Raw genomic sequence first — 16,291 nt, 5'->3', positions numbered from 1 at the left:
TTGCAATATTAATTTCCTGCTTAATAAAAAGAATTCAAGCAAAACTGGGCATATTCCAATTAATAAAAATTGGTATTATTAATATCTGTGAAAGTACAGATATCCACAATTTAATTAATGCTTTTTAAAAATTAATAATGCTTTAGTATTAAGTGGCCTGCATAATTTTATTAACTCAAAAAATTGCATCAAAGCTTTTCTGAAAAAAAAAGGAAATATATATACAATATATATGTAGTTATGCCTCACATCAACTGCTTTACTTTAATCATCTAGCTTCTGATCGCAATATGATCGGTTGCAGATAGACCTGCCAACAAATCTTGTGCTACATTGCATAAACTGTGTTTTTCCACACAGCCCAATAGGCGAGGCACTCCCTATTGCAAAATGCTTAGGCAAGACTAAAATAGGTAGGCTAGTTAGATTTCAAAGGACAAAATAAAAACCATAGTTAACCAAGGAACACAAATGATTGGCGTACCACAATGCAAGATTAGTAATTAATGCATTTATATGTGCGGATGAAATTCATCTGCCTGCTCTCTTCTTATCTGTTAATCCATTTAAAATGATTAGATTAAGATCCTTGTTAAAATTATGGAGCATATTAATTACTAATACTGCATAGTACAATTTCTAACCCAAGCCTTCTTTTATATTTGATTGCGATTCCATTGCTCCTCAACATCAAAGAACAATTTTGCCCGTCATGAATTTTTGAGCTGTGCTTTTAATGCAATATTCAGAATTCCACAAAACAAGCCCACTGCTTAACACAGTAATACACATTCCAGACAGTGGAATAACCAGTGTTAGATAAAGGCCACTGTCCACCGTCAAGAATCCTGAGAAACTATTTCCCTCAGCTAAAAAGTGGATGTACATTAAAATAATAGTCAGAGAGCTGATAAATTTGCAACAAAGCCTTAAATACCTACCTTCACTGAAGGGTACAACTATCAGGCCTCTGTCTATAAAAACCACGTTTGTTAGATGCTGGGCCACACCAACACTCACAGGATCGTGATATTTAATGTAACATACCCTTGACGAAACTGGGATAGGCGAATTGCTGCAAGAAGAAAAATGTCAGGGTAAGCTTATTACGTTTAACTTACAATGATGCTACAACATGTTCTTCAAAATTACAGTAAAAACTACCATTTTTATAGCATTATCATGCATAGTGAAACATCTCAAGACACTTTACAAGACGGACAGTAAGCAGGAAAGAGAATGGGAAATTTGTGATTCGGAGGGGGTGGAAATACAGTTGAAGCTGCTGCAGAAAGGGAGATGACAAGGTAGGAACATTGTTTCAAGGAGTTGGGCTGAAGTGGCTTTTTAGAAAATTCATTCCTGGATGTAGGCATCACTGGCAAAAGCCAGCATTTATTGCCAGACTCTGTTTGCCCAGGGAAGATGGTGATGGAATGCCTTCTTGAACCACAAGCAGTGGTTTAATCGAAATGAATGGTTTGCTGCTTCAGAGGGTTATTAAGTCAACCATGTTAATGTGGGACTGGAGTCACATATAGGTCAGGCTGGTTAAGGTGGGACGTTTCCTTCCTTAAAGGACTTTAGTGAACCAGTTGGTCAAAATGGCATGGTAGGATTTGAACTCTCATTCTATGGATTATTATCCAGTAACATAACCATTACACTATCATATCTAGCTGAAGGGCTATTTGTGAATAAGAGAATGGGGGGAGCATGAAACAAAGTAGGATAGTGTTAGAAAAGTGGAATTCTGGCAAAGACATATGGCTGGAGAAAATGTTGGGGTATTCACACAGTTGTTTTGTGAGCTTGAGTAACATGCTACTTATATTAGCATGCTATATTAAATATTTGTCAGTCTTTAAAAACCACCTTAAATTCAGAGTTCTGAAGAAATTTGTAAGTAAGTAGTACTTCACTAACCAGGGCCATACATTTAACTGTGGAAATTAAATTACAGGTATGTGGAAAGACTAGAGGAGCTGGACTTACTTGTTCCCTGAATGAGGAGGGCTGAGAAGAGATTCAATAGATGTGTATAAAATCATGAAGGGTTGAGATAATTAAAGAAAAATAGTTTCAAATGGCTGAAGACTTGCAAACCAGATTTAAAGTGGTTCGGAAAAGTTAGAGATGCGACATGAGGAAAAACTTTTTTTAAAAATGAATGTGGTTACGATTTGGAACACATTGCCTGATTGGGTGGTGGCAACAGATTCAATAATATCCTTCAAACACAAAGGAGAAAAAATTGGAAGAATATGGGGAGCCACTATGACTAACTGGATTGAACTTCAAAATAGAAGGCACAGACCTGATGGGCCGAATGGCCTCCTTCTGTGTTATACCATTCTGTGATTCTATGGAATTGCCTGAACTTATTTCATGTAGCACCTTTGCAGCCAGTAGTCAAAACTTTTGAGTCCAAACCCCAAAGGCAAAACACCAATGTTTGACTCAGGGTCACCCAGTTCTCCTTCCTCTCCCATTTCAAAATACCTGAGCCCTCTTCTCCTGAAGCCAATGACTCAAGCTACAATATTTTTCTGTGGATGGTGGCAGTCCTGTTTACTTCATTTAAGTAGCAATCCCACATGAGCTTAGACAGTGCATGCCAGTTCCCACTTTTCATACTATCTCAGAAATTGCAAGCCTTAGAAACTCTAGCCAGTAATCTTTTAGCAATCTACATTACTCCTAATTGCATGTCACTCCAATTTTATTTAGGTCCCAAAATTTCACTTCAAGTCACATAGTTATGAAACCTTATGCAAGAAATTCTCATGTATTAACAGAATCATAGGGCAGGATTTTTATCTCGTTGGGCGGGTGCAGCGGGCTGGGGGCCAGGAGCGGTCGCAAAACCGAGCCACAATTTCATGCTGGCTGAAACGCTCAGCACTGCCTGGGTGGGAGTGGGAGGAAAGCAAGGGTGGAAGTTTGTGCATGCGCACTGAAAGTTCCCTGAAGGCACAGAGCTCCCTCAGGGAGCTGAAGAATTTTAAAAACATAAATGAAGAATTTAAGAATGTCAAAAACATGTCCCCTCATGTGACTCTTGTCACACGTGCAGGGACATGTTAAAAATAAGTTTTAAAATTTTTTTTTTTTTAAAATCACTTGTCGAAACCTCAACCCACCTGTGGATGAGGTTTCGCAAAAAAATGCAACGGCCGCTTGGCCTATTTGCCCGCCTGCCAATCAAACAGGCAGCGAAACATCTGATTTAATTAAGGGCCTTAATTGGCCTCTTAATTGTCAGTACGTGCGCTGCCGCCTTTCGCGCGTGCCCGCTGAGGGAAAGATCGCGCACTATTTTACTCTCATTCGGGTTAGGCGCACGCCTGCCTGACGAGGGAAAAATTCTGCCCATAGAATTGTTATGGTGAAGGTGGAGGCCATTTAGCCCATCGTGTCTGCACCTGCTCTCTGAACATTTTAACTTAGTGCCAATCTCCTGCCTTTTCCCCGTAACCCTGCACATTGTTTCTATTTAAATAATCATCCAATGTCCTCTTGGATGCCTCAATTGACCCTGCTTCCACCACAATGCCAGGCAGTGCATTCCAAACACTAACTACTCGCTGTGTGAAAAAGCTTTTTTTCACCTCGCATTTGCTTCTTCTGCAAAACACTTTGAAACCCTACCATCTTGGTTCTCAATTTGTTTATGAGCGAGAACAGTTTCTCCCTATCTACTCTGACCAAACCCCTCATGAGTTTGAAAACTTCAATCAAGTCTTCTCTTAGCCTTCTCCTCGCCAAGGAAAACAGTCCTAACTTCTCCAATCTTTCCTCATAACTGAAGTGTCTCATCCCTGGAACCATTCTCGCAAACCTCTTTTGCACTCTCTCCATTGTGTTAACATCCTTCCTATAGTGTGGCACCCAGAAGCGTACACAATACTCCAGCTGAGATCTAACCAGTGTCTTATCTAAGTTAATCATAATCTCCCTGCTCTTGTACTCTATGACCCTATTAACGAAGCCTAGAATACTGTATGCTTTAGAAACAGCTTTCCTGACCTATCCTGCCACCTTTAATGACTTATGTACATATACACCCAGGTCTCTCTACTCCTGCACACTCTTTAGAATAGTATCCTTTATTTTATACTGTCTCTCCATGGTCTTGGTACCCAAGTGTATCACCTCACACTTCTCCGTATTAAACTTCAACTGCCACCTATCTGCCCGCTCCACCAATGTGTCAATGTCCTTTTGAAGTCCTACACTGTCCTCCTCACAATTTACAATTCTCCCAAGTTTTGTATTGTCCGCAAACTTTGAAATTGTCCCCTGCACACCAAGATCTAGGTCATTTATATACATCAGGAAAAGCACGGGTCCCAATGCCAGCCCCTGGGGAACTCCGCTACAAACCTTCCTCCAGCCTGAAAAATACCCATTAACCATTACTCTCTATTTCCTATCTTATCCTAACAAACATAAAATTGTGTGAATAGTGCGAGTAAAAATGCAGGGAAGTTATATCGAACTTTTATAAAGCTTTGGTTAGGCCCCAATTACAGCAGTGTGTTCTGTTCTATCACCACGCTTTAGGAAGGATGTGAGGGCCCTTCGGTGGGGGCAGCAGAGGAGATTTATCAGAATAGTTCCAGGGATGAGGAATTTTAGCTACTGGATTAGTTTGGAAAAACAAAAGAGACTGAGGGGAGATTTGACAGAAGTGGCCAAGATTAAGGCAAGTTTAAATGAGGCAGACAAATAAAAGCTGTTCCCATTAGTAGATGGTACAAGGACTAGGGGATAAAGATTTAAGATTTGGGGCAACAGATTCGGGGGAAATGTGAGGAAGAACTTTTTTTTTTACAAAGCCAGTGGCAATAACCTGGAACTTGCTGCCTGTGGAGCAGAGACAATGAATGTTTTCAAAAGGACATTGGATGGGAAATAAACTTGCAGAGTTACAGGGATACAGCAGGCGATGGGTCTGACTGGACTGCTTTACAGAAAGCCGACATGGCCTCAATGGATCAAAAGGCCTCCTCCTGTGACAGCAGGCCACCAGCTCTTCACGCCCTTGGAGTAACACCAGGAACGTGGCCACCCAGCCACAATAACAACATGGACACCAAACTAGCACCAAGGTGAGTGGGAACGGTGCCACTGGGCAGGCTGTGGCGAATTGAGGGTGGGGTGGGAGGGGGGGTAATTGCTAAAGTCAGCTGGGTGTTTCTGCAGGGGAAACCCTTGGTGGGCCACAGAATGCCAGTGGCAGTGGGAAGAGACCCTTAAGTGACCTTAATTGGCTACCTAGGTCCAGGAATGCCATCCTCCACCCTCCCAGTTGCTGAGAGAATTCCAGGGTATTTGGATGGTAAAGGGCACTCCACCTTCTACCTTCCCTCCTGATGCTCCACCCCCACAATCCTCCAACCCCACTTCCAAAGGGCAACTTTAAATTTCACCCCATGACTCTAATGATGGTAAAATGAATCTGCATCACCAATCAAAAGCTATTCAGGAAAAAAATTATTTTTTGTGAGGTTGGGAAGGGGTGGAGTGGGCCAAGTACCACCTCAATGAAATCAAAAGGTACTTCCATTAGGTCAAGATGAGAAGATCTACACATTGTTACCATACATCCAAACTGCAAATAACAATAGAAGACACTGCATTTTGTGCAATTTCGACATAGTTGTTGCTTACTTCCTTTATTTTTTCTCACTGGGAATTTCCTCAGTATGTTCTTTCTGTCAGTTATTGGATGTTTAGTAGAAGATTGAGGAAACCCTGTTTATGCACAGGTTTCTACCAATTTGGCTGACCAGGAAAATACCACCCAAAATTATGCTTAATGCGCCCCACTCTTGTTGACCTAGCTATTTCAATTTAAGTTAAACTTTCTTGTAATAATTATTTTTGGTCAGTCTATTCTTTAGTTAACCTTTCCTCTGATAAGCATCAAAAAATAGAGATTTGAAAAAACCCAAAGGAGAAAGGAAAATCAGAGGGAAAATACGAAGAGACAAAAATAATAAGCTTTAAAATAATAAATATAAAAATGTAAATGAAATACCGAAGTTTAACTGATGAAAAAAAAATAAAATATTCAAGGTAAAATATATAGGAAAATAGTAAAGACAATTAAGAAAAGAATTCCCAACCTAACTTCTTTCTAACAGGACCATTTTAGCTTGTAAACACAAATTGTTGTTAATTCTCAAATCTACAAACAAGGTGCAAAACTTAGCTGATATATTTCACAACAATTTGCAGGTATATATTGCCCATAACATAATAAAACATCCCAAGGAGCTTCACAGAAGCATAATCAGATCAAAATTCACACCAAGCCAAAGGAGACTTTAGGGCAAATGATCCAAAGCTTGAACCAAGAGCTAGTTTTTAAAAGATTCTTAACAGAGGAGAGAGGTTTTGGTAAGCTCAGGTCTATGCAGCTGAATTCATGGCCAACAAAGGTGGGGGGAAGGAAATCAGGGATTCAGAGGAGGCCAGAATTGGATGACCACAGAGTTCTTGGAGGTTCGAAGACTTTCAGATTAGAGAAATAGGGAGGGACAAGATTATACAGGGATTTGAACATGAGGATGAGCATTGCAAACTTGTTGCTTTGCTGGACCAAGAACAACGTAGGTCAGTGAGCACAAGGGTGATGTGCGAAGAAGTTACAAATGGGCAGAATAATTTTCAATGAAATGAAGTTTCTGGAGGATGGTATGTGGGAGGCTAGCTTGGGGAGAATTGGAATTGTTGATCTGGAGGTAACAAAGCCTTAATTTTAACAGCAAAGAGACTGAGGCAGGTGGGCACAGATAATATTAGACATGGAAGTAGGTGGACTTGGTGACGGAGGGGAAATAAGGCTAAAAGCTCAGCTCAGAGTCAAGTAGGACACAAAGGTTGTGAACAGTCTGGTTCACCTCACAGTGCCAGGGAATTGATGACTAGGGAATAGCGTTTGTGGTGGGAGCCAAAGGCAATGGCTTTGGTCATCTCAATGGTTAACTGGAAGAAATTTCTGCTCATCCAGTATTGGACAATGGACAACCAGAATGGCAGCACAGAGGCAGTGGAGAGGTCAAGAGAGATGTTGGCGAGGTATGGCTGGCATTGACAGCGTATTTATGATGAATAGTGATGCATGAAGACACATGACCCAGGCCCAGTGTAGTGTTGAGCAGAGGAATGTATAGACCTAAGCATGGAGACAGCTCTATGTACATGTATAAATAGTCCTAGTACTTAAAGATTTACACTTAACCTACAGGAGACTACAGAGACTTTTTTTTTAAAAAGGCATACCGATCTGTAGCCAACACCCTCCCAACATGGTGGCAGAAATAGGATTAAAAACCCAGAACCTGGCTAAAATGCAGAGACAAACCAAAATGAAAACTGAGAAAAATTCAACAAAGCATTCTGACCTGAAAAGAAGCAGAGGCACAGAGGAAAAATCATCAGAAAATGCTCCAGAGAAAAGAACTGGAAGCTGAAGGCAAAGATTTAAAATTCCTTACTGCAGTAGAAGACTTCACTGAATCTCCTTTGGAAATCCAGCTTCAGAGTGCAGAGTTGACAGAACCTGCAAGCCTAAGCTAAAATCTTTTAAAATTCTAGGCTATAGCAAGTCTTCAGAACTCCTTTAAGTAATTCAGTGTCACAGGTTAAAGGCAAAATACTGCGGATGCTAGAAACCTGAAACAAAAACTCAACAGGTCTGACAGCATCTGTGGAAAGACAGAGTTAATGTTTTGAGTCCGTATGACTCTTCTTCAGAGGTAAAGGGAAGTAGAAATGTGGTGAAATATATACTGTTTAAGGAGGGTGGAACAGGTGAAGCTGGATAGAAGGCCAGTGATAGGTGAAGGCAAAGGAGAGATTGCAAAAGATATCATAAACAAAATGTCAAAGGGTTGTCTGCTTCCAATTTCCACTCCTCCATCACTTTCATATGGTCCATCTCCGATACTTCCCTTCCCTTTCCTTGACCTCTCTGTCTCAATTTCTGGTGATAGGCTGTCCACCAATATTCATTACAAGCCCACCGACTCCCACAGCTACCTTGGCTACAGCTCCTCACACCCTGCTTCCTGTAAGGACTCTTATCTCATTCTCTCAGTTCCTTCACCTCCATCGCATCTGTTCCGATGATGCCACTTTCCAAAACAGTGCTTCTGACATGTCTTTCTTCCTTCCTTAACCGAGGTTTCCCACCCACGGTATCTGACCCATCTCCCATGCCTCTGCCCTCAAACCTTCCTCTCCCTCCCAGGACCATGACAGGGTCCCCTTGTCCTCACTTTTTTCACCCTACCAGCCTCCGCATTCAAAGCATCATCCTCCACCATTTCCGCCAACTCCAGCATGATGCCACCATCAAAAACATCTTGCCTTCACCCCCGCCCCGTCGGATTTCCATAGGGATAGTTCCCTCTGGGACACCCTGCTCCACTCCTCCATCACTCCCTACACCTCAACCCCCTCCCACGGCACCTTCCCATGCAATCACAGAAGGTGCAACACCTGCCCCTTTACTTCCCCCCTCCTCACCGACCAAGGGCCCAAACATTCCTTTCAAGTGAAGCAGCATTTCACTTGCACTTCCCTCAATTTGGTCTACTGCATTCACTGCTCCCTATACGGTCTCCTCTATATTGGAGAAACCAAACAGGTTGGGTGACCGCTTTATGGAACACCTTCGGTCTGTCCGCAAGCATGACGCAGACCTTCCTGTTGCTTGCCATTGCAACACACCATCCTGCTCTCATGTCCACATGTCTGTCCTTGGCCTGCTGCAATGTTCCAGTGAAGCTCAACGCAAACTGGGGGTACAGCACCTCATCTTCCGATTAGGCACTTTACAGCCTTCCAGGCTTGACACTGAGTTCAACAACTTCAGACCATGAACTCTCTCTCCACCCCCACCCTCTTTTTGATCCACTTTTTTCTATATTCATTTTTATTTTTTACTTATTTATTTTTCTCCCGCTTATTTCCAATATTGTTATTTTTAAAATTTATTTCCATTTTTATTCATTGTTTTATCCCCATCTTTTAGCATATTTTCGATCTTTTTCTCAACATCGTCCCCTCCTCCACCCCACCCGCACTAAGGCCATCTGTCACTTTTCAGAGTGCTTACCCTGGTCCGGACATTATCACATTTTGCTTTCCACTTTTAATGTCACCATTTGCACCTCCTTAAGCCAGTACCACCACTATTAACAACCCTTTGACCTTTTGTTTATGACATCTTTTGCAATCTCTCCTTTGCCTCCACCTATCGCTGGGCTTCTATCCAGCTTCACCTGTTCTACCCCCTTTAAACAGTATATATTTCACCACATTTCTACTTCCCTTTAGCTCTGAAGAAGAGTCATACGGGCTCAAAACGTTAACTCTGTCTTTCTCTCCAGATGCTCCAGATTTTCCAGCATTTTTTGTTTTTGTTTCAGTGTCATAAGTGCCGTTTGAAAGAAACCCGTCGCTAAAACCTGAGTCAGAGCCTGAAAATGTGGTGTCCGAATGAAAAGAGAGAAAGAATTAATTACGTATTGCCGGAACATCACGACTGTCTAGTTCAGTGAAAAACAAGCAGAAGCTTCAATTCATACGACTCAATAGTTTCTGAAGTAAACTGGTGAACAAAAGTCATCTGCAAGAGCCAATCTAGGCAGCCATTGTTACATTTTTTTTAGAAGAGCTCCAGTGCTACTGTGCGGAGCCCGCCAAAACTGGCAAGCACAGGACATCCTGCGTCTGAGGGAGCAACGCCATCCTGAAATCCAGTAAAAGCTCCACAGAAAGTTTAAAAAACTGAAGGCAGGGCAAAAAGAGTCCAACAACTTAGAGTAGCAAATCGCTGACCAAGACTATTAGTTTGAAGGTGCTGCAGAGCAAAATGGTTACCGCTCAGCCATTCTTACAAGGGAGACAACATTTAAAGCTGTAACTGTAAAAGAAAAATTAAATGACCATGGATCAAAATTCCACCTTACCAGGTCAGTTTGCACTTATGCAAGTGCCAAACCCAACAAGAAATGTGGCATCTTTGAGAAAATAATTTTTAAATTACTGGAGTATATGAGGTCTCAGTAAAAAATTCAGAAGTCATCCAGATTAATACTTTGTTATATTGCTTTGTGAACTTACAGGACATGTAATACATGGCATTGATGAATCCTCAATCAGCCTTGAGGAACTATTAACAGCCTTTGAAAAATACTTCAATCTTCAATTTGAGGAGTGTGCAGAGTTTAAAACGAGGCCTAGAAAACCCCCAGCAAAGTGATGAAACGGAAAAGACAGTGCCCAAACAAACCACGAGGGTGCCATAGAGACAGGGAACCTTTCAGCTGCCCCAAAGGCATTCTATATTCCGGGAGGAAGGGTTTTATTTTATTCATTCGTGGGATGTGGACGTCGCTGACTAGGCCAGCATTTATTGCCCATCCCTAAATGCCCTGTTCAGGAGGCATTTTAAGAGTCATCCACATTGCTGTGGGTCTGGAGTCACATGTAGGCCAGACCAGGTATGGACAGCAGATTTCCTTCCCTAAAGGACATTGGTGAGCCAGATGGGTTTTCACGACTATCAGCAATGGTTTCCTGGTTATCACCGGAGTTTAATTCCAGATTTTTAAAAATTGAATTCAAATTCCAACATCTGCCGTGGTGGGATTCGAACCCAGGTCCCCAGAGCATCACCCTGGGTCTCTGGATTAACAGTCCAGTGACAATACCACTACGCCACCACCTCCCCTCAAAGAAAGAGACTGCAGCACTTGAGAGAACAATTGCACATTTGGAGGGAACCTTGGAAAAATATTACATTTCCAACAAGATATACGAAGAGATGAAAATCAAGAACATGGAATGGCAAACAAAGGTAGAAATTCTCACAATAGAGTGTGAGGTATCTCAAAAACAATTGGCAGAAGTGCCATAACAGAATGTGAGCTTGAAGGATAGCACAGAGGAATTATACTCTGCCAAGGAAAAACTGGTCAGTGTAGAGAATCAACTTTCATGTAGGAACTGATGAGAATGTGGAGTGTCACTTACAGGAAGTAGGACACCTGAAAGAGGACTTGGAAATGCTAAAATGATGAACTTGTACAAACAAATTCAACAAAGGTAGATCTTCAATTAAAACTTGATGAATTTCAAACATCAGATGTCTCTAGTAAACGTTGTGAAAAATGCCTGGAACAGGAGAAGGAATTGCTGAAGAAACAGACCAGTTCCTTGAATGCAGGATTAATAACCAAAACCAATGAATTTGTTGAACTCCAATCTAACCTGAACAACATGATGGACAAGATGCGTTGCATGGAACAGCAAATTCAGACTTTGCAAGTAGATAAGGGGAATTCTAAGAAACACATTGAGGATTTAACGAATGAACTGAAGATTTCTAAACAGCAGTCAGTGACCAGGCAAGAAACATTCTGGGAAGAACTGAATGCCCAATTGCAGTTGTCAAACTTATATTAGAGTTCCAAAGGCAACTCAAATAAAAACAATTCAACTTACCAGAGTAGTTGTGGAGCAAGCTTGTCCATTCTTGTTACAGGTTCTGAAAAACCCTCAAAGGACAGACTAGCCAGCCAGTCAGCCAGCCACCCACCCAGGAGGCAACCATGACGCCTCCAGTGGAAGAGGTGAAAGAGATTGATCAGCAGTCCATGAAGCCTCTACCTCCAGCCCCGAAGACAGGACAGTAAATTAACACTGCAATATTGTGCATATGCTGCAACGCCCAGCCGGCATGCCAAAGCCACAAGAGATGCTAGAACCTGGAAGCAATCATCCACGACCAACAACGATAAGCAGAGGTGAGCATGCCACTAAAACTTCTTCTCACCGCAGGAACGCTCTTCCTCGGCCAGAGAGGACATCAAGACGACCCACGTGACGATGGAAAAAGCGTAAGAAGCAACAAGGAGATGAACACAATATTCGTCCACCCTGCAAGAAATGAGTTAGAGTAACAACAATCACCGATCAACGCAACAGCCGGACCAACCGAATACGGTTCAACATGATGGAATGGAAAAGAATGAAAGCATATCCAGATGCCAGCTCAACCTCCAGGCCAACAGGAAGTCCAGCAACGACAGAGCCTACCACTCCTCTGACATAATGTGAACGAGATATGGAAGGGCTAAGGCCTCCAGACAGCCTGAAGCGTTAAATTCAAGGACTTGAAGGGGAGTGATGGAAGTAGTCATAATGTAGTAACAACGTAAATGTATGTATGGGAGCGATAACAATGTAAGACATGAAGTAAACTAGTACAACTCCAAATACATTGGATAAAGACTGGGGGGAGGTGCAGTATAAGAGTCTGGCACATTTGGGTTAATGTGGGATTGAGTACAGTACCGCCCACAGAGTGATGTAAGATGGCACATGACCTAGACCCAGGATGTGGTGTTGAGCAGAGGCGTGTATAGACCTAAGCATGGAGACAGCTCCTAGCTTGTTCCCATTACTGTACATGTGTAAATAGTTCTAGCAGTTAATAAAGACTTACAATTAACCTACAGAAGACTACAGAGACTTCTTTAAGGCATACCAATCTGCAACCAACACCCTAACAGAAACAGAGATATATTAGAAACCTACTTAAATACATCTAGGTATTTATTTTCAAAAATGCAGCATAAAACACACTGGAATTGATTCAAGTGAGGTGAGGTGAGAGTGACATCAAGGGAGCATTTGACTGATTGTAGCATCAAGGAGCCCTAGCAAAACTGGAGTCAATGCGAATTGGGGGAAAACTCTCCACTGGTCGGAGTCATACTGAGCACAAAGGAAGATGATTGCAGTCACTGGAGGTCAATCATCTCAGTTCCAGGACATCACTGCAGGAGTTCCTCAGGGTAGTGCCCTAGGCCCAACCATCTTCAGCTGCTTCATCAATGATTTTCCTTCCATCATAAGGTCAGAAGTGGGGATGTTTGCTGATGATTACACAATGTTCAGCACCATTCGCAACTCCTCAGATATTGAAGCAGTCCATGTCCAAATGCAGCAAGACCTGGACAATATTCAGGCTTGGGCTAACAAGTGCTAAGTAACATTCATGCCATGCAGGTGGTGGGCAATGACCATCTCCAACAAGAGAGAATCTAACCATCACCCCTTGATGTTCACTGGCATTACCATCGCTGAATCCCCAACTATCAACATCCTGGGGGTTACCACTGACCAGAAACTGAACTGGACTAGCCATATAAATATTGTGGCTACAAGAGCAGGTCAGAGGCTAGGAATCCTGTGATGAGTAACTTACCTCCTGATTCCCCAAAGCCTGTCCACCATCTAGAAGGCACAAGTCAAGAGTGTGATGGAATATTTTATCCACTTGCCTGGATAAGTGCAGCTCCAACAATACCCATGAATCTCACCACCATCCGGGACAAAGCAGCACACTTTATTGACACCCCATCCACAAACATCCACAAGTGTCTGATAATGAAGGAACGGTGATATATTGCCAACTCAGGATGGTGCGCACCTTGGAGGGGAACCTGTAGGTTGTGGTGTTTCCCTGGGCCTTCTGCCCTTCTAGGTGGGAGATGCTGCACGTTTGGAAAGTGCTGCTAAAAAAGACTTGGCGAGTTGCTGCGCTGCAACTTGAAGATGGTAAAACACCAAGGAAGTGCATGTTTAACAGTGAATGATGCCAAGCTCCTTGTGTGTTGCTAGAGCTGCACTCATCCAGGCAAGTGAATAGCATTCCAACACACTCCTGGTTTGTGGCTTATAAGTGATGGTTAGGCTTTGGGCAGTCAGGAGATGAGTTACTCACTGCACTATATGCAACCCCTCACCTGTTCTTGCAGCTACAGTATTTATGTGGCTGGTCCAATTTCGTTTTTGGTCAGAGGATGTTGATGGTGGGGGATTCAACAGCAATGCCATTGAAGGACAAGGGTAAGTAGCTGGATCCCTCCTTTTGGAAATGGTCACTGCCTGGCACCTCGGTGGCAAGTTACTTGATGCCAATCAGCCCAGGACTTGCTGTATGCGGGCATAGACTGCTTCCTGGGCTGAAATGCATAAAGCTTCCCGTTACAAGTCTGCACTACATATTCTATGGTTCAGCATCCAGAGTTTCGGTGGACCTCATATCCTTGATGATCAGGATAGCACCGTTATTGCCCAAATAGCATGGCCCAAGGTCACTGAAAGTGGCAACGCAGATGGATAAGGTAGTCAGGAAGGCATATGGCATGTTTGCCTTCATTGGCAGGGGTATTGCATATAAAAGCTGGGAAGTCATGCTGCAGCTGTATAGAACCTTGGTTAGGCCACACTTGGAATATTGCGTGCAATTCTGGTCGCCACATTACCAGAAGAAAATGGAGGCATTGGAGAAGGTGCAGAGGAGGTTTACCAGGATGCTGCCTGGTCTGGAGGTTATTAGCTATGAGGAGAGTTTGGAGAAACTCGGATTGTTCTCACTAGAGCGACGGAGATTGAGGGGCGACTAATAGAAGTTTACAAAATTATGAGTGGCATGGACAGAGTAGATAGTCAGAAGCTTTTTCCCAGGGTGGAAGAGTCAATTACTAGGGGACATAGATTTAAGGTGAGAGGAGAAAACTATAGAGGAGATGTGCGGGGCAAGTTTTTTACGCTGAGTGTGTGTCTGGAATTCGCTGCCAGAGGAAGTGGTGGAAGCAGGTACGATAGTGGTGTTTAAGAGACAGCTTGACAAATATATGAATAGGATGGGAATAGAGGGATACGGACCCCGGGCAATATGATCGGCGCAGGCTTGGAGGGCTGAAGGGCCTGTTCCTGTGCTGTACTTTTCTTTGTTCTTTGTAACTACAAAACCTTGGATTGCATGTACAAGATTTTGTGATCTCATTGATTCATTTTAACTCTGTTAAAGTGAAGATACAGTTATTATCTTATTGACTGGCAGAACAGGCTAGAGAAGGTATATGGGCCCACTCCCGCTTCTAATTCGACGTTCTCTAGTGAAATGTGGGCAACTTTAAAATCAATAAAGTGGTTTACTTGACATGACCAAACAGAACACCATTTGCACAGCGGGGTGAATTTTCACCGGCGAGGGGATCTGCCGTCGGATTTACAAACCGCTAAGTTTCCGTTTGCATGTCGAAACAATTTAGGGTGTAAAACAGGCGGCACAAATCACAGCCCTGGTTTCCGCCTGGAAGAGGGGCGAAATTCACCCCATACGTTCCCCATCACTCTTGGTAACATGAAAAATACACGATGACCCAGGTATATCCTTCTGTGCTAGTGGGCATCACTGGCACTCAGTCGGCGAGGCACCAGGGTTTTATATTTTTAGTAAAGGTCAGGAGCTTGGAGAAAGAGGGCGAGATGAGGCAGAGATGGGAGGGACAGAGATGGGATGGACAAGCCGAACCTTGCGATCTCCCATGTACTGGAAACCCAGGCCCGCCGGACCTAGGCTGACTTGTGGCTCTGCTGCCGGGCGGGCTGGGCGCCAACAGCAGAAGCTGCGCAACGCTCGCCGTAAAATGGCGGCAGCGCTGGGACCGGGAGCGGGAGGGGGAGAGAGAGCGCTCATTGCCCGCCGCTCGGACCAGTCCGTCCGTCCCAAACTCCCTCCCTCCTCGCCCTACCGGCTGCAGCTCGTTCACTTACTCGGAAGGGAAGACGCGGAACTCGTCGATCTCTCCCAGGAAGCTGAAGAGAGTGGTCAGCTGCTCACTACTGGCCACCGGGGAGATGTTAGTGACCTGGACCACAGAGGTGGACATGATGGAGGGTCCCCGAGGGAGGCTGTGCTCGGTTTCTGTGGGAGTCAGTCTGTTTTTTTTTTCTCTCACACGCGATCGAGCGGTTCCTTCTCTATCTAATCGCTTTTCTTTCTTTCTCTCTCGCTCCGCTGCGCGAACGTCGCACTAGGCCCGTCTCCCAGCAGCCTTTGCAACGCAGCCGGTGATTGACAGTAGCCCAACCCCGCCCCCTCAACCCAGCTGGTGATTGACAGAAGTCCAACCCCGCTCCCTCAACCCAGCTGGTGATTGACAGTAGTCCAACCCCGCCCCCCTCAACCCAGCCGCTGATTGACAGTAGTCCTTCCCTTCCTTGACCTCTCTGGTCTGTCTCAATTTCTGGTGATAGACTGTCCACCAATATCCATTACAAGCCTCCCGACTCCCACAGCTACCTCGACTACATCTCCTCACACCCCACTTCCTGTAAGGGCTCCATCCCATTCTCTCAGTTCCTTCGCCTCCATCGCATCTGTTCTGATGATGCCACTTTCAAAAACAGT

The 16,291-nt window shown here is 43.7% G+C and overlaps 1 protein-coding gene across 4 annotated transcripts in view; it reads right to left on the bottom strand.

Moving 5' to 3' along the window:
* The window catches only part of srek1 (splicing regulatory glutamine/lysine-rich protein 1), a 65,920-nt gene extending 49,976 nt beyond the window's left edge, over positions 1-15,944 (bottom strand). For 2 of the 4 annotated variants that reach the window (XM_078562740.1, XM_078562732.1), the window contains exons 1-2: positions 15,655-15,932; positions 942-1,075 (exon numbers count right to left, since the gene is read on the bottom strand). Coding sequence is in view for 1 of the 4 variants with exons in the window: in XM_078562732.1 (XP_078418858.1) it covers positions 942-1,075; positions 15,655-15,770 (250 nt within the window). In the remaining 3 variants the exon portion in view is untranslated. Of the gene's footprint in view, positions 1-941; positions 1,076-15,654 lie in introns of those variants that run through there. The other 2 variants (XM_078562748.1, XM_078562758.1) reach the window with 2 other exon arrangements.
* Positions 15,945-16,291: the final 347 nt, after the last annotated feature.

Source organism: Cetorhinus maximus, chromosome 2 (assembly GCF_964194155.1).
Source record: "Cetorhinus maximus chromosome 2, sCetMax3.hap1.1, whole genome shotgun sequence".
Lineage (NCBI taxonomy): Eukaryota > Metazoa > Chordata > Chondrichthyes > Lamniformes > Cetorhinidae > Cetorhinus > Cetorhinus maximus.
This window is presented reverse-complemented; position numbering and strand designations above follow the sequence as displayed.